Source organism: Elephantulus edwardii, unplaced genomic scaffold, assembly GCF_000299155.1.
Source record: "Elephantulus edwardii isolate Elephantulus edwardi_28Jun2011 unplaced genomic scaffold, EleEdw1.0 scaffold00048, whole genome shotgun sequence".
NCBI lineage: Eukaryota > Metazoa > Chordata > Mammalia > Macroscelidea > Macroscelididae > Elephantulus > Elephantulus edwardii.
Window position 1 is genome coordinate 5,312,577 of NW_006399798.1, and position 16,864 is coordinate 5,329,440.

Genomic DNA, 16,864 nt, shown 5'->3' on the forward strand with positions numbered 1-16,864 from the left:
CTTCCAGGCTGGAGATGTGGGGTGCAGGGGTGGGGGGCCAGAGAGAGGAAGGCGTGGCCTGGTGTGGGGAGGACTGTGGGCGACAAGCATCAGAGCTGTGAAAGACCAGGGAGCCCTGCTCTTCCAACGGGGCTGTAGCTCGGTGACAGTCTCCTCTTCCTTCCTTCATTCTCCAGCATCAGCTGTCACAGCAGGACAGAGACATGGTCCCGCCCCAGAACCAGCACAGACTGCAGATGGGCTTGTGTCTTCAGGCCACCACCTGAGAGGGCAGGCTGTGCAGGTCAGAGGGAGGGGCCTAGACCCTGCTGTGGTGGCCGTGTCTCCCAGTTGCTCTGCTGCAGAGTTGGAGCTTCAGTTTCCCCCGCGGTCAGAAGTGATTCTCCCAGCAGGAACACAGCAGGGCTGGGCAGGCTTCCCCGGGACTGTGCTGCTTCCTTCCCCGCTCGATAGCCCGTGAGGGACAAGACCTAGAAGCCTCTGTGGCCACGCTCAGGGCCTCTGGAGTTCAGTCCTCCTCCCACCCCACCCGGCACAGCTTCTCATTGGATTTCCCTAGACTGCAGCTTCTGGTTTCTATGGCAACTTGGGAAACCTGTTGTGGCTTTTGGAAGTCTAAAGCAAGCAGGAGGTTGGAATAGGGTGGGGCGGCGTGGAAAATACCATGAAACCACATCCAGATGGGGCGGTGATGCCCTCACCCAGCAGAACCCTCTGTGCCCCGCACAGCCTCCTGGGGTCTCTGACCAGAGCTGGAAGGAGCCAGACCTTCCGGAGGGTCTTCAGCCTCAGAGACCCGGTGCTCCGGCTCCGTGCAGGGAGGTTGGAGACGGCGGGCATCCTGCAGGGACTGGCCCGTTCGGCTTCACTAAGTGCGCGCTCTGTCTCCTGCTTCATACCTGTAGTTGGGGACCTGCAGGTGAGCCCAGGAGCCTGGCTCTGGAATGCACTCTCACCTGGAGGCGGGCCTGGGCCCTCAGAACATCCTTGTGGAGGGGTGCGCTAGCCTAGCCAGCCCGACTCACCCTCACGGCTCCTGCTTGCTGCTCCCTGCACAGGCCCAGCCGCTCACAGTGGAGCTTGTCCGGTCCTCGGGCACAGTCCTTCCTCCCGCCGTGTCCATCTGCCCTTCCGGGGGAGCTCTGCTGCTGGGGTCTGGCGGAGGCAACAATGGCTCTCGCTGGTCCCTGGCCACCCTCACCCCGAGAACCACTACCAGAGCTGATGAGCAGCCGTCAGGTGCCTACAGTGGCCAGAGATAAGGAGCAGGGTTCCAAGGTGACCCTTTCCTCGCCACCATGGTGACCACTGGCTGCGAGGGGCACCTGTGGAAAGCGAGTACGCCCTGCAGCAGGTACATCGCTTTCTGGCTCTTGATGTATCCATGCCTTAGATATGATCACTTGTACCCCCATCAGCATCGAGCTCGCCTTGGACAGGAAGGGTGACTGAGGGTCAAGGGCTTGCCAGTGTCCATTTGCTGGAGGGAGGGCTGAGCCCGCGCCCTGTGACGCGGCTGCGATGCTGGCAGGACACCTGCACAGTGCCTCTCACCGATCCCCTCCACAGCTCAAGCTGGAAGACCGCTCAGTGGTGCCTCGCGATGTGGTCCGGCACATGCGCTCCACCGTGAGTTCAGGGCAGCCCCTCATTCTCTGCATGGGGTGGGGGGACCCTCAGCTCTTGGGAGGGGCCAGGGCCGCTGTGCTGCGTGCCTGATGCGGTCCCTCCGGCCCCAGGACAGCCAGTGCGGGACCGTGATCGATGTGAACATCGACTGTGCCGTCAAGCTCATTGGCACCAACTGCATCATCTACCCAGTCAACAGCAAGGACCTGCAGCACATCTGGGTGAGCTGTGCCCCGTCCACCACCCCCACCGCCTCGTGGCTCCCGAGGGGCCCAGCGGAGCACACCCCTCCCCTCCTGCCCCGTCTGGGTGAGCTGTGCCCCGTTCACTGCCCCCACCACCTCGTGACTCTGTGCTCTTGAGGGGCCCAGCGGAGCACACCCCACCCCTCCTGCCCCACCTGATCCTTACCTGTTTTCTTTTCTCTGACCACTTCTTAACACGTTTCTTTTCAATCAGCTGCTGTTAAATGCTTTCACATTTACATACAGAAAAGTTGTAAAGACAGGGTGGAGAAGTCCATTTTCCACTTGTCCTCTTCCCCAACTGTTAACATTCCAACATTTGTTCCATGTCCTTCTCCGTACCTCCTGTCCACTGCAGACACGCTGGCTCCAAGGCCACAGAGTATTGTGGTGTGTATTTTCAGCCGGCCTGGATGCCAACACTGTTATATCCCTGTTGGTCCACAGAGTCCATTCACCCTCCAGGCAGAGCCCCTCCTCCCTTCCCCCCTGCAGTCCACATGGAGGGCACTTTGCGTTTATTGCATTTTTTGTCTGTGTGGAGCCCCCTCTCACCTGAGGCAGTTTCTCCATTCTTTCCTGTCCCTGTCTCCCAGGCACCTTCTCAGCCTGGTCCCTCCAGTGCTGCCTCATGAACTGCCTCAGGCTGTAGTGGGAGGTCCACAGAGATGTGCTACCAGCCTCACATCTGGGCCACGCACACACCAAGGGCCGTCTCTCTGCTCCATGGGAGTAAGATGGGGCGGTCTGCACCCACAGAGATTCCAGCCTTGCAGGCCCCATGGGACAGCAGGAGTCAGAATTGATGGGTCTCTTCTGAGGTTGTGTTAAGATCCCCTCATATCAGATCCCAGCCCACCTGCACCGCCCCCACGAGCGACTCCCTCCTGGACCAGTCTTCACTCCGACAGTTGCTAAGGGCAGTTTGTGGCTGTGGGTTCTGTGTCCCTTGTGTTTGTAGCTGGTGTCCTGCTACAAGGACGAGCGATGTTTCCCGCGTCTGCTTCCTCGCTGTCTCTGTGGACACTCGGAGCATGCTGTAGTAAACTGGCCGTGATTTTAACTATTGTTATTTACTTTCTTGATCTGAGACATCTTCAACTCAGCTCTCGGGGCCCCCCAGCTGCCCCTGTGCCCCTCTGATGGGTCTCTTATCATTTTTCCTGCGGGTGTGCGTAGATGTTCTCTGCCCCCAAATTGGCCCTTTCCCCAGGGGCCCTGACTGCCAGACGAGCGTGGTTTTCAAATCCAGAGTCTGGTGCACGAGTCCAGCCTCCCACTGGGCCCTTCTGGAAGGTGGCTCAAATCACCTTCCTTCCCTCTACTAGTGACTGGCACCCCACCCTCCTTTGTCCCCCTGCTGCCCCTCCACGGGCCACTCCCATCCAGGATCTCTGAGTGTTTCTCCTCACTCAGTGCAGGAAGTGGGATGCAGCTGAGACTTCAGGGGAGGGGACACGTCCAGGCAGGAAGCTCTCTTGGTCCCGCTCTGTTTCAGTGGGCACGAGGACCCCTGCCTGATGGGGCCTCAGATGCTCCTGCCCTGGGCACCAGTGCTGCTGGCCATGCTCACTGCCCTGTCTGCCTGCAGCCCTTCATGTATGGGGACTACATTGCCTATGACTGCTGGCTGGGGAAGGTCTACGACCTGAAGAACCAGATCATCCTGAAACTGTCCAACGGTGCCAGGTAGACCCTCACTGCAGGAGCCATGGCTCAAAGCTGGGAGGGGGGCTGTGATGACCGCTTGATCAGGGCCAGTGCTGACACTGTGGTACCAGAGCTTCGAGTCCTGCTGGACCCCGCACTCCACTTGGCTGGGTCATCTCCCCGTGCCCCCCACTATGTCTGGCCTTTGCCTTCTCTCAGCCTGGAAGGAGGGGCTGCACCACTTGGGGGGCACATTTGGAGCTGCGGCTGTACCACGCTGCACCTGCAGTGCGCTGGGCCATGAGTCGGGGGTCTCCATGTGGGGGTCTGCTTTATCAGTGACAAGGCTGGGCCACCAGAGGGCACAGTGAGCTGTGGACACCTCTGGGTAACTAGTGTCTGATTGATGGGGAATCGTAGCCTGGCTGTCGCCCTCCCAGGGCCTTGATCACTGGCCCCTGGTGGAGACCAGACGCTGTTTTCTGTCCAGGTGCTCCATGAACACGGAAGACGGTGCCAAGCTCTACGATGTCTGTCCCCACGTCAGCGACTCGGTGAGTTGGCTGTGCTGAAGACAGATCCACTCAGCTTTCCGGCCCCCTCCACCTACACTTTGTGGAGGAGGGAGGACGTCTCAGCCTTCAGTGTAGGGTGGAGCAGGGGCCCTGTGTGTGTTTGTGTGTGTGTGAGTGTGCAGGAGGGGCCGGTGTGTGCACACACGGGGTCATGTGGAGGTGTGTGTATACATGCATGTACATGCTGGTGTTTAAGCGGGGCCCACTTTATGCTTGTGGGTGCTTATCTGTGTGTACATGTTAGAGTAGAGGGGCCGTGTGCGTGCACGCATGTTAAAGAGGGCCCGTGTGTGTGTGTGTGTGTGTGTGTGTGTGTGTGTGTGTGTGTGTAGGCCCACGTGAGGTTAAATGAGTGGGTAGCCTCTGAGGGGCTGCATCTCACCAGGACTCTGCTCCCCCCCGAAACCTGCAGGGCCTCTTTTTTGACGACTCCTATGGCTTCTACCCGGGCCAGGTGCTCATTGGCCCCGCCAAGATCTTCTCCAGTGTCCAGTGGCTGTCAGGCGTCAAGCCCGTCCTCAGCACCAAGAGCAAGTTCCGTGTGGTGGTGGAGGAGGTGAGGCCCGGGCAGCGCTGCCCCTCCGAAGCCTCCTCCCGAGCCGGGGCTTGGCTGTGGTCTGCAGCCTGCTCTGTGCTTGACTCGGCCTCTGAAGACCCAGCCCGCCCTGTGACCCTGTGGCCCTCATCTTCCCTAGGTGCAGGTCGTGGAGCTCAAAGTCACGTGGATTACCAAGAGCTTCTGTCCAGGGGGCACAGACAGCGTCAGTCCCCCGCCCTCTGTCGTCACCCAGGAGAATCTAGGCAGGTGAGCACCCACATCGCTTGCCTGGCCCTGCCGGGCACGCCCAGGGCAGCTCCCGCCTGGCCCCCGTGCCGCCGCCGCTGCCCAGCCTGGCCTCCTCGCCCGCCTCTCCCCTCAGGGTGAAGCGTCTCGGATGCTTTGACCATGCTCAGCGGCAGCTGGGGGAGCGCTGTCTCTATGTCTTCCCGGCCAAGGTAGAGCCAGCCAAGATTGCCTGTGACTGTCCAGAAAAAAACTGCGCCCAGGGGGAGGGCTCTATGGCCAAGAAGGTATGTCCTCGGCGCTGGGGGTGGGCGGGCTTCCCACAGCAGGGATGGCCACTGAGGGGTGACGAACTGCTGCCCACCCAGACGAAGGCGCCTGGGGTCGGGCTGCCCGAGCCCGTCCACGGCCCCCACGACCCACCCTGCTCCTCACAGGTGAAGAAACTGCTCAAGAAGCAGGTGGTTCGGATCATGTCCTGTGCACCCGACACCCCGTGTTCCCGGGACCACTCTGCGGAGGACACAGAGAAGAAGGGGGAGGCCAAGGTCAAGAGCGAGCCGGGCTCCGCCAGCCCCGACGAGACCCCCGACGGCTCGGCCAGCCCAGCAGAGGCGCCGGACGAGGGTCCTGAGGAGGCCCCCGAGAACGGCGAGCAGCTGCTGCCCCCCTTCCTGCTGAAGGAGGGTGGAGAGGACCGGCTGCACTCGGCCGAGCAGGACGCGGACGACGAGGCGGCCGACGACACCGACGACACCAGCTCGGTGACCTCGTCGGCCAGCTCCACCACGTCCTCACAGAGCGGCAGCGGCACGAGCCGCAGGAAGAGCGTCCCTCTGTCCATCAAGAACCTGAAGCGGAAGCACAAGAGGAAGAAGAACAAGGTCACCCGTGACTTCAAGCCGGGGGACAGGTAGAGACGGGCCACCCCAGGAGGGTCAGCCTGAGCGCCCTGTAGGGACGGGACCAGGACAGAGGCGAGCTGTGAGGGGACCCAGCTCCGCACCGTCTCCCCTCCTCCCCGTGCTGCCCAGCGTCTCCGGGCCTTGGAGTGGGGGTGGGGGAGAGAGGCCCCCTGCCCTTCCTTCAGGAAGCAGCCTCACGGCTGGTCCCGACCCGCAGGGTGGCCGTCGAGGTGGTGACCACGATGACCTCAGCGGACGTAATGTGGCAGGACGGCTCCGTGGAGTGCAACATCCGCTCCAACGACCTCTTCCCGGTGCACCACCTGGACAACAACGAGTTCTGCCCAGGGGACTTCGTGGTGGACAAGCGAGGTAGTCATGGCCCTGGTGGACATAGCAGAGGGGCACTAGGAATGGGTCTGAGGTCAGGCAGGAGAAGGGGCTCTTGCTGGGTCTTGTGTCCCGGGTGGTTTGAGATGAGGGTGAGTGGACACTGCCCTCAGTGAGCCGCACGCCCTCTGCCCGCAGTCCAGAGCTGCCCGGACCCCGCGGTGTATGGCGTGGTGCAGTCTGGGGACCACATTGGCCGCACCTGCATGGTGAAGTGGTTCAAGCTGCGGCCGAGTGGGGACGACGTGGAGGTTTGTGTGCACAGCCCAGCCCAGCCGCGGGGGGTGGGCCACAGGCAGGGTGGGCGCACCGGCAGGGGCCTGATGGCCACCCGTCCTGTGCCACAGTTGATTGGAGAAGAGGAGGATGTGAGCGTGTACGACATTGCTGACCACCCCGACTTCCGGTTCCGCACAACGGACATTGTTATCCGCATCGGGAACACTGAGGATGGGGCCCCTCCCAAGGAGGATGAGGTACCTGCTGCCCCAGATCAGGTTTCTGTCCACGCTCTGGCCAGGGCAGCAACTGCAGTCCCTGACAGAGCCACCAGGTGGCTCCACGCGCAGGCTGGCTGTTGTCTGGCATTTCCAGTGTCAGGAAACCAGTGTCCACTGGCCGTGCCCGAAGTGCCCTCCTCAGGAGACCAGTGCCTGCACGAGACGTGGGCTTACCCCTCACACCCACAGAAGGACCGGTGTCAGGCTTCATTCACTTGCTGATCCTGAGACCCCTGTGTTGTCCCTGAAGTGGGGGAAGTCCCACTCCCCACCTTCCTGACTGACGTTAGTAACAGACACCTGGTGTGTGGAGAGTAACAGCGGCGAGGTTACATGTCACTTTGCCTGGACTGCACTTCTCAAAGGTGTGGCAGTCACGGACGTGATGCCGGCTGGCATTTTTGCAGTGATGCCTTCATTCAGTTTGTAAGCTGACACGGCTGTCCATTTTTGCCTGACCATAATTTTCACAAAACCACCTGGTCTGTGGATCCGGATCATCCTCTGAAGGTGGCCGAGGACGTGCCCCATACAGGAGGGACTTAGGACACGTTCCCTTTTTGAGGAGGTGGGAACAGATCTTAGTTACAGGAGATACAGGAAGAAAGTCCACATAGGCCCTGAGTCCCCTCCCGGGAACGGCTACACGGGCCCAGCATTGCATTCACTAGGAAGGCGTCCATGGTGCAGATCTGTGAGACCGGGGAAGGTGCCTGCAGCGGGTAGACAGTGAGCCCACAGATGTGTGAGCCGGAGCGTCTCACACGTAGATGGTCCTTAGCTCCGATTGTACCCATAGTCCTTCACTTCTCGTGGCTCGTGCCCTGCCCCCGAGCGTCGGCCCCCTTCCCCCGGGGTCTGGCCCATGCCTGCCGGTGGGCCAGGCGCATGACTGTCCCATCTGTCCTGCAGCCGTCAGTGGGCCAGGTGGCCCGTGTGGATGTCAGCAGCAAGGTGGAGGTGGTGTGGGCTGACAACTCGAAGACCATCATCCTGCCCCAGGTGAGGCTCCGCCAGAGCCCATGTGGCTGCCGGCCACCCAGCCGGAGAGGGGCCATCTCCCTCCCCATCCCCTCTCTGGGAATGGAGCAGGCCCACTTGAGGCCCTTGGTGACCAGAGGGCCTTCTTAGGGGTCAGAGATCTTGGAAGACGAGCACCTCCAGGTTAGGGGGGTCACCCTGTAGGTTGACCACCTGCTTCCAGGGCCGTGGTTTTCATGCGCCCCATATCACTGAGCTGCAGAAACCTTGGTGACCTCGTAAGGGAGAGACGGGGTCCCCCCGTCACAAGGGGACCTTCATCAGCCGAGGAGGGCTGTGGTCCCTGCTGGTGCTCCTGAGACCATCCGTGTCCCCCTCATTTGAGTCCACTCCCCAGCACCAGTGCCGGGGTGAGGAGCAGCTTTCCTCATCTGACAGGCCATTCGGGACCCCCTCCTGTCTCATGCCTGAGAAGGCACCCTTGTCCCCACTCACAACTGACCTGAGCCCTCCGGGATGTGGCTGGATTTGCCTCATTCTTTCCCTTGGGCTCCTCCCTTGGGGCAGATGCTGACCACAGGTGCAGAGGTGGGAGGCTGGGCTTGGGTCTGGGCAATAGTGCAGGTGACGGGTAACGCCCAGGGACCAGGGGCCCGGCCAGCTCTGGAGCCCAGAGCTTCAGGGTTCAGAGGGTTGGGAGAGGATGGGGTTGCCGCAGCCTTAATGAGCCCAGTCATAGCTGTGAGGATCAGGGGTCCCCCAGCAGAGCCCCCACCTGAGTGCTTCCTTCTGCTCCAGCACCTGTATAACATCGAGTCCGAGATCGAGGAATCTGACTACGATTCGGTGGAAGGCAGCACCAGCGGGGCGTCCTCGGATGAGTGGGAGGATGACAGTGACAGCTGGGAGACAGACAACGGGCTGGTGGAGGACGAGCACCCCAAGACCGAGGAGCCCCCCATCCCTGCAGCCACGCCACCAGCTGCCCCCGAGGAGGACAAGGGTGTGGTCATCAGTGAAGAGGCCGCCACAGCTGCCATCCAAGGAGCTGTGGCCATGGCCGCCCCCATGGCAGGGCTGATGGAGAAGGCGGGCAAGGATGGGCCCCCCAAGAGCTTCCGGGAGCTGAAGGAGGCCATCAAGATCCTGGAGAGCCTGAAGAACATGACGGTGGAGCAGCTGCTGACCGGCTCGCCCACGTCCCCCACCGTGGAGCCCGAGAAGCCGACGCGGGAGAAGAAGTTCCTGGACGACATCAAGAAGCTGCAGGAAAACCTCAGGAAGACCCTGGACAACGTGGCCATTGCCGAGGAGGAGAAGATGGAGACGCTGCCCGATGCTGAGCGCCCTAAGGAGGACAAGCCCGAGGCCACGTCCCCGGTCAAGGCTGAGTGGCCCAGTGAGACCCCGGTGCTCTGTCAGCAGTGCGGGGGCAAGCCGGGCGTCACCTTCACCAGTGCTAAGGGCGAGGTCTTCTCTGTGCTGGAGTTCGCCCCCTGTAAGTCACCTGGTCCCCTGCCCCTACCGGCTGCTGCCCAGCGCCACTCCCCAGATAGCCCGAGACCTCTGGGAGGCGAGGGTGGGCAGCAGGTGGGTGGGTCACATGACCTGGCTGAGCACGCATGCTCAGCCGGGTCCCCCAGAGTGACAGCCACACCCCCAGACAAAGCTCTGACCATCCCCCAGGACTGACCCCTCTCTCTTACCCTCCAGCAAATCACTCCTTTAAGAAAATTGAGTTCCAACCTCCCGAGGCCAAGAAGTTCTTCAGCACAGTCCGGAAGGAGATGGCACTGCTGGCTACCTCACTCCCCGATGGCATCATGGTCAAAACCTTCGAGGACAGAATGGCAAGTGGGCTGTGTGGGCATGGAGTGGGCCTGATGCACACGGGGTGGGGTGCAGAGTGGGGCCCAGCGCCCCAGAGCTGCCACTCACACAGGCACGGGCATGGGCAGGGATCACAGTTGTCTGGCAGGTGTTCCTTCACTTTGTAAAATCAGTCTTAAATGATAATATCTCCTGGGGTCCTTGACTGGGACAAACCATTAAGCGTTCAACCCATTCAGAAGTACTTTGCAAAATGTAATTGTTGTTGTGTGCTGTCGAGTTGACCACAGCTCATTGCGACCCTGTGAACAGCTTTGAACCTTTGATCTGAGCCGGCCTCACCGTCTCTGACACACCTGACCCCAGTGTCACAGTCACTGTGTTGAGCCAACTCACCCTGGGTCTTCCTCTCTTCACTGACCCTCCACCCTTCCTAGCATGATGCCCTTCTCCAGGGCCTGCTCCCACCTGACCACATGCTGGAGGTACGGGAGCCCTGGAGGATATACCTGGAGATTTGCGTTCACAAGGTCAAAGCCTTGAAAGCCTCGTGGCGCAGTCCCACCCTCTAACACACGGGGGCGCCAGAGCGGGCATCAGCGCCACCGCCGCTAACACCTCGCTGCCCGCTCTGAACCACTGGAGACACCAAAAGACCCGAAGGTACGCGGTTCGAATCCACCAGATGCTCCGCTGGAGAAGGACGGGCAGTCTCCCCTCCTCCTGTGCCGTTCAGATCCGATTCCATGGTACACACCCCAAAAAAGAAGAAAAACAAAACAGACATCAGAAGACCAGGCCAGTTTCCGTGAAGTCAGAGCAAAGTCAGCAGTTCTGTTAGTTCTCCATCATCTTTATGGGAGAAGACCCTTCTTTCTCCCACAGAGCCATTGCTGGATTCAAACCGATGACCTTTGAGTAGCAGGGTGGCACCTGATGCCTCACCCCCACCAGAGCTCAGTGGTCTATCAAAATACTGCAGACCTATTAGGATCGTGCAGTCCGTGGTCTTCACAGTTACTTGCTGTGCATCAGAGAGCTGGATAAAGACTAAGGAGGCTAGACGGGCCGATGCCTTTGAGTGGTGCTGCTGCAGAAGAGTCTTGAATGTACTGTGGACCGCTAAGAAAACAAACAGGTCTGTCTTGGAGAGAATGAAACTAAGTTTCTCCTTAGAGGCTAGGATTTGAAGTGCCATCTCACATGACCATGAGTGACTCATCCATGGAGAAGGACATCATGCTCGGAAGGGCGGAGAGGTAGACCCTGGATCAGACGGATCGATACAGTAACTGGGGCGATGGGAGTTGGTGTGTCGCAGTCAGACTGGCTCAGGACAGGGCAGGCTTCAGAGCTGCCGTACAGAGGGTCACCACTATGAGTCGCAGGCACTTGATGGCACATAATAGCAACAAAATAACAAAACATAATAATAACAAAAACATAATAGCAACAGAAGAAAGGTTGCCTCGGCCCATCCTCCCTGTCTAGCCTTCCTCTGCCCCTGGCGGGTCATGAAGTTCTGAGTTGGGGTTCACTCTGTCCCGCTCTCAGGTACCACCATCATCTGGTGTGTGTAACACAGCAGGTCACCAGCCACATCTGGAAGGTGTTCGGTGGTCAGCAGGTGGTTCCGAGTCCTCTGGTTTGTTCTCTGGTTGTAGAGAAGGAGCCTGCAGACCGCTCAGGGTCACCCTCCACATTCCCTGCTGCAGTCGAGCTGTCCTCTCCCTCAAGGCTCCTAACAGTGTTTACCCAGGGGTGAGCACTTCCCTGTCCACCCTGAAACCCTCCTCTGCTCTCCTCCACCATCCCCTAGACTTGCCCTCACTCTGCTGTGGCCAGGTCGAGCTGGACACTGAGCTAGAAGCTGACAGAAATGGTGGCTCGGGTCCCAGGCCTGCCCTGTGTGATGGGCCAGAGGAAAGTGGGTCTTCTCTAGGACACCTTCTTGCCTCAGCTCTGCTGTCCCCAGACCTCCCGGAGAAGAGGGCAGGGTGGCATGCAGCTGGAGGCCGTAGGGTGAGGCCAGTGAGCCTGAGGGCACCCCAGCTTTCCACTCAGCCCTATGCCCCTTGCCACACTGGTGGCCTCGTGTGTGCCCTCTGTCTGCGCAATCACTGCACATGGTCAGGCCCTGTGAGCCACCCTCAGCCGTGTCCACCTCACCCAGCCCCTACCTCACACTGTGCCCAGCACTGAGGCTCTGCAGGGACAAGCATTTGTGGGGCGTCTCCTTTCGAGCTCAAGGGTTTGGATTTCTACGTGGGCTTCCAGCGTTTTTCCATGAGCTCCGAGCACTGCCCCCAGGAAGCAAGGACAGACAGCCTGGCCAGAAAATTCTCGCGTCCTCCACTTTGCCTTCACTGTTGCTAACACTGGGAGTTCAGGGCAAGTGTCCTGAGGAGTCCGATTTTCAGTCGTAATTTATGAGGGAAGAAGCAACGTGAGACCCGACTGGGGGTCTGCTCTGCTGGGGTGGAGAAGCAGGGGGCTCTGCTCAGGGCCTGCGTTGACCGTCGTGGCTGCTGGGATCTGCCCCAGGGTATCTTGTCACATGCTGCCCGGGAAGTAGGCACTGCTCCCCCACGCCAGGCCTTCACCAGCTGTCCCTCCTCTGCAGGACCTCTTCTCTGCCCTAATCAAGGGGCCCACCCGGACTCCCTATGAGGATGGCCTCTACCTGTTTGACATCCAGCTCCCAAACATCTACCCGGCTGTGCCCCCCCACTTCTGCTACCTCTCCCAGTGCAGTGGCCGCCTGAACCCCAACCTCTATGACAACGGGAAAGTGTGTGTCAGCCTGTTGGGCACCTGGATTGGAAAGGTGAGGCACTGCAGCCCACTGGGGGCAGGCGGGCGGGGCAGCGGCCAGGACACTGTGACACTCTGTGTCTTTCCAGGGAACAGAGAGGTGGACCAGCAAATCCAGCCTTCTCCAGGTGCTCATCTCCATCCAAGGTACCCAGGCAGGAGCGGGGTGCTGGGACCGGGGCTGGGAGTGAGAGGGTCGTCAGAGGACCTGCGCCCCTGCTGTGCCCAGGGTGCGCCGGCCCGCCTGTCCCGGGTGGCTTTTCCCCACTGAGGGCTGGCATCCTCATCTCTGCCAGGCCTGATCCTGGTCAACGAGCCGTACTACAACGAGGCGGGCTTCGACAGCGACCGGGGCCTGCAGGAGGGCTACGAGAACAGCCGCTGCTACAACGAGATGGCCCTGATCCGCGTGGTGCAGTCCATGACCCAACTGGTGCGCAGGCCCCCCGAGGTCTTCGAGCAGGAGATTCGGCAGCATTTCAGCGCCGGCGGCTGGCGGCTGGTGAACCGCATCGAGTCCTGGCTGGAGACCCACGCGCTGCTGGAGAGGGCCCAGGTGCTGCCCAACGGCGTCCCCAAGGACAGCAGCTCGCCGGAGCCCCCCGCGGGCGCTGAGCTGTCAGACTCCGGCCGGGAAGAAGTGGAGGATGGCGGCCTGGCCGCTGGCGAGGCCTCCCAGGGCTCGGACTCGGAGGGCGGCGCGCAGGGCCCCGCCTCGGCCAGCAGGGACCACACCGGGCAGACCTCAGAGGCCACGCCGGACACGTCGGTGCCGCCCAGCGTCAAACCAAAGAAGCGGAGGAAGAGCTATCGGAGCTTCCTGCCCGAGAAGAGCGGCTACCCTGACATCGGCTTCCCGCTCTTCCCCCTCTCCAAGGGCTTCATCAAGAGCATCCGGGGCGTCCTCACGCAGTTCCGGGCGGCCCTGCTGGAGGCGGGCATGCCCGAGAGCCCCGAGGACAAGTAGCTGCGCTCGCACCAGACCGCCCGTGGGGAGAGGCCAGCTGCTGCCCGCACACGCGCCCTGGAGTCTCCTCTGCCCGTCCCTCCCCGAGCTCACCCCCACTGCCCTCCCCCAGGGCGGGTTTGATGCTGAAGTGTTAAGAAGTTTCTTGAAGGCGGCCGTTTCTTTTCTGAAGCAATCTGAACAGGTGGGTCTCATGGCCAAGGAAGTGTGAACCCTGCTGTGCCCGGCAGTATGTCCTCCTTCCCCTCTCAAGATGCCCACTGGGTCAGAGGTGGGCCCTGCGGCCAGCAGCACGACGGGCAGGTGCGCCTTGCATGAAATGTGAGCAACTGTTCAGTTAGTTCCCCGCAGCTTCCCTGTTCCCGTCCCCTCGCTGCCACTCCACTGCCCCTAGGAGGACAGCCACTCTCACTGACTTGTGACTGAGGCTGGCTTGCTGACATCGGCTGTGTTCTCCATGGGGCTGGGACCGAGTCTGGCTCAGGGGGACCCTGAAGAGATGGAATGAGGGGCCAGGGAGCTGCTGGGAGAGACTGGTAGGTGCCTTGCTCTTCCTGTCTTCGGCCGGCCGGCCGTTTGCAGACCTGTGGGGTGGGAGCCTGGGCGAGCGCTGAGCCACTGGAGATCTGCACCTCCAATCTCGCTGACACCCTCGGAGGGGCGTGCAGTACAGGACACACAGCCGCCTCGGCGCTTGGATGGGAAGGAGACCCCCCCATTCCTGGCTTACCAACTCTGAGTTACCCCTTCAGGAGGAGGTGGCCAGTGGGCACCCCGGGGGGCCTGCCTGAGGTTTACAAGTTTTCTAAGCTTTTGATAATGGGAAGCTCCGGGTCAGAGGTGCACAGTGCAGCTATGTAATTTTTGGTGTATGTATGTTAATATTTAAGGTTGAAAAACCAATAAAATCTCAAGAGAAAAATTTAACAGTGACTAGAAAAAAAAAAAGCCAAAGCATGCAGCGTCTCATTGGCCTTAAGCTGGCCCTGCGCCCGCGCTGTGGCATCCCGGCCAGCGGGCGGGGTGGCACGGGACGGCCGGAGCTCACAGAGCAACGCGGATGACAGAGGCCGAGCCTCCCGCGCCATCCACGGAGACGTCAATGCCTACTGCTTACAAAATCTGTATAAAGTGCGGTGTGAAACTTTTTTTTACTTGCATTTTTTTTGTTTGTTTGGCTCATTACAATGTACAAAACAAGGTGACACCATTAAACCTGCCTCTGCCATTCACCTGGGTCTGTGGCCTGCCTTCTTCTTGGGCCCCCTGGGGCTCAGCTGGCCTCTCAGATGGTGGGAACAGTGCCTGCTGAGAGGCCTCCGCAGATGTGGCCTCCTCACCAGTCTGCCCTCGTCTGCTTTTCTAGTCTCCAAGTAGCTTATTGGTCCTCTGAGCAGGACTGCCACCAAACGCCTGTAATTGACCAGTTTGGCCTGTCCAGCCCCATCCAGCTACCAGGCTTTAGGCCAGAATGGCTGCCAGGCTGGGTGACTGGCAGTGGCCCTGTCACTTCATGGCTGCTGCCTGTTGCTTAGAGCCAGGCACCTTCTGAGTGCACAGTTCAGACGGGGCTCCAGCCAGACGCAGAGCCTGTGTGGCCTCAGACAGGACAGGTGTGCCTCCCAAGCCTCAGTTTTCCATGTGTGGAGTGAGACAGGTAGCCAAGCTTGGAAGTTTCCTCCAGTCCCACGGGTCAGAACGGGTCACTAAGGGGGTCCAGTCATGCATCCACCCCCAAACAAGTGTTCCCAAAACCTTGCCTGGGCCGGACCCCACCCATCCCAACCTTCGGGACAGGACCAACAGACTAAGAATGCCACTTTATTTTTGATTCAAAGACAGGAGTGGCTTCTGCCACACTGGGGCCCCAGCCAGCAGGACTCCAGGCTTGGCTGTATCCTGGCCTCCTGGGAGCCTGCAGGGTGGACTAAGGTGCAGCCAGGCCTTCGAGTCACGACGGCCTTTGTGGCGGCGGCACCGGCAGAGGTGCCTGGCTGGACAAGGATTGCGAGCAGCCGCTCACCAACCAGTAAGAGTATGGGTGGATCTGGCCCTGGATGGCCTCGCTGGCCATCAACTCCCCGTCCACAGTGAACACGCCAGCCTGGGGCTCCAGGCGGAAGGCGACCACAGGCACATACACCAGATAGGGGCAGTTGTACTCCATGTGCCTGCCCTTCTCCATGGCCAGGAAGAGGCGCAGCAGTGCGGCCCGGGACACGCCAGCCCGCACGTAGAACAGGTGCATGACCCCAGTGTCGCAGCGGCCCATGGGTGCCGCAAACATGTCGCTCCCCAGGTGGGAGTGCAGCAGTACCACCACCAGGACGAACTCCTGCTCAGGCACCACGGTCCAGTGAGCGGGCACCGGCTTGTCCAGAGGCGCCAGGAATGTGCTGGCGAGGCCTCTCGTGTCTGGGCCAGGGGAGGTTGGCATTCCAGAGATGGCCCCTCGGGCGGGCAGGTAGGCCAGCCGGCCCTGGTAGATGCGCAGGGAGGCCAGGCGCAGGAAGGTCCCCACGGTAAAGCGGATGGTCCCGAGGCTCCGGTACTTCTCGCTCTCCAGGTCCACGTCAGCCACGAAGCCCCAGGCCAGGCTGAGCACGGAGAAGAGGTGCAGGCCCGAGGCCGTGTGCAGTGACAGCAGGTTCATGGGTGACAGCAGCCGGTGGCACAGCAGCAGTGTGCAATTGGTCAGCAGCTCCTCGTTCATCACCTGCTCGTGCCTGTGGGGGTGCAGGGGCAATGTGGGTGGGTCAGGCAGGACCCCCACCGGCTAGACACCCCCACCCCACCCCACCCCCCCGGGCCTGGAGTGCGGGTAAAGCCAAGGCAGCATCTGGTCCCCGGGCTGCTGGGAGGAAGGCATGGAGACAGCTAGCCGGTGTCGCCAGGAGCGGGCGCAGGACTGGCATCTTCGGAAGCATCCCCAGGGGCTCTGCAGCTAACTAAAGGCTGCTTCTGACCACCCAGGAGTACCTGGAAAGGCAGGCCTGGCCGTCAGCTCCCAAAATCGCAGCCACTGAACCAGAGCCTGGTTCCCTGTGCCGTGGCGGCCATAAATCAGAACCAGCTGGTTTGCTCTGGGAGCGGATGAAGCTGGCAGAGGGGGAAGGGGAAACTGAGGCAGCTCTGGGCTGGCTCTCACCCTGAATAATAGTTCACGGAGGCTGCCAGTGCATTGGCAGAGCCGGCGGGGAGGCTACACAGTGGCTTCCGGATGGCCGTCTGCCAGTCAGGCCGCTCCATGAGCCCGTTGACCACCTGTGGGCGGAGGGTGCCTCAGCCAAGACCTCCCCCTACTCCCCACCTGCCTTGGACCTCTGAGGGTTTACTCACCTCGTGCATCAGCCCATCCCCAGACATGACCACCAGGACGTCCCACAGACTCAGGTCCTCCGTCCGAACCAGCTCCCTAGCATGGTTCCTCCGCTCTGCAGGGACGCTTGGCAGTGAGGCCTGGTGGGGTCTTCCCTGCACCCCCTCACCCCTCCCCGGGGAGGCACCCACACACCCCCTCCCCACTCCCGGGGAGATACCCACACACCCCCACCCCTCCCCGGGGAGGCACCCACACACCCCCACCCCTCCCTG

The 16,864-nt window shown here is 61.0% G+C and overlaps 2 protein-coding genes across 2 annotated transcripts in view; one reads left to right on the forward strand and one right to left on the reverse strand.

The window, feature by feature from the left end:
• Window positions 1–1,170: 1,170 nt before the first annotated feature.
• On the forward strand, window positions 1,171–13,270 carry UBE2O (ubiquitin-conjugating enzyme E2O). The gene is made up of 18 exons (XM_006886358.1): window positions 1,171–1,278; window positions 1,570–1,629; window positions 1,740–1,850; window positions 3,466–3,563; window positions 4,015–4,078; window positions 4,512–4,655; window positions 4,795–4,904; window positions 5,020–5,170; window positions 5,321–5,796; window positions 6,006–6,160; window positions 6,317–6,429; window positions 6,526–6,654; window positions 7,591–7,680; window positions 8,458–9,157; window positions 9,373–9,509; window positions 12,113–12,316; window positions 12,393–12,450; window positions 12,600–13,270. Exons 1-18 carry the CDS (start codon window positions 1,171–1,173, stop codon window positions 13,268–13,270), a joined length of 3,579 nt encoding a protein of 1,192 aa, XP_006886420.1.
• Window positions 13,271–15,221: 1,951 nt separating this feature from the next.
• SPHK1 (sphingosine kinase 1) overlaps window positions 15,222–16,864 on the reverse strand; it is a 2,952-nt gene continuing 1,309 nt past the window's right edge. The window contains exons 5-7 of the mRNA XM_006886359.1: window positions 16,610–16,704; window positions 16,419–16,534; window positions 15,222–15,996 (exon numbers count right to left, since the gene is read on the reverse strand). Of these exons, the coding sequence (XP_006886421.1) occupies window positions 15,222–15,996; window positions 16,419–16,534; window positions 16,610–16,704 (986 nt within the window). The remainder of the gene's footprint in view (window positions 15,997–16,418; window positions 16,535–16,609; window positions 16,705–16,864) is intronic.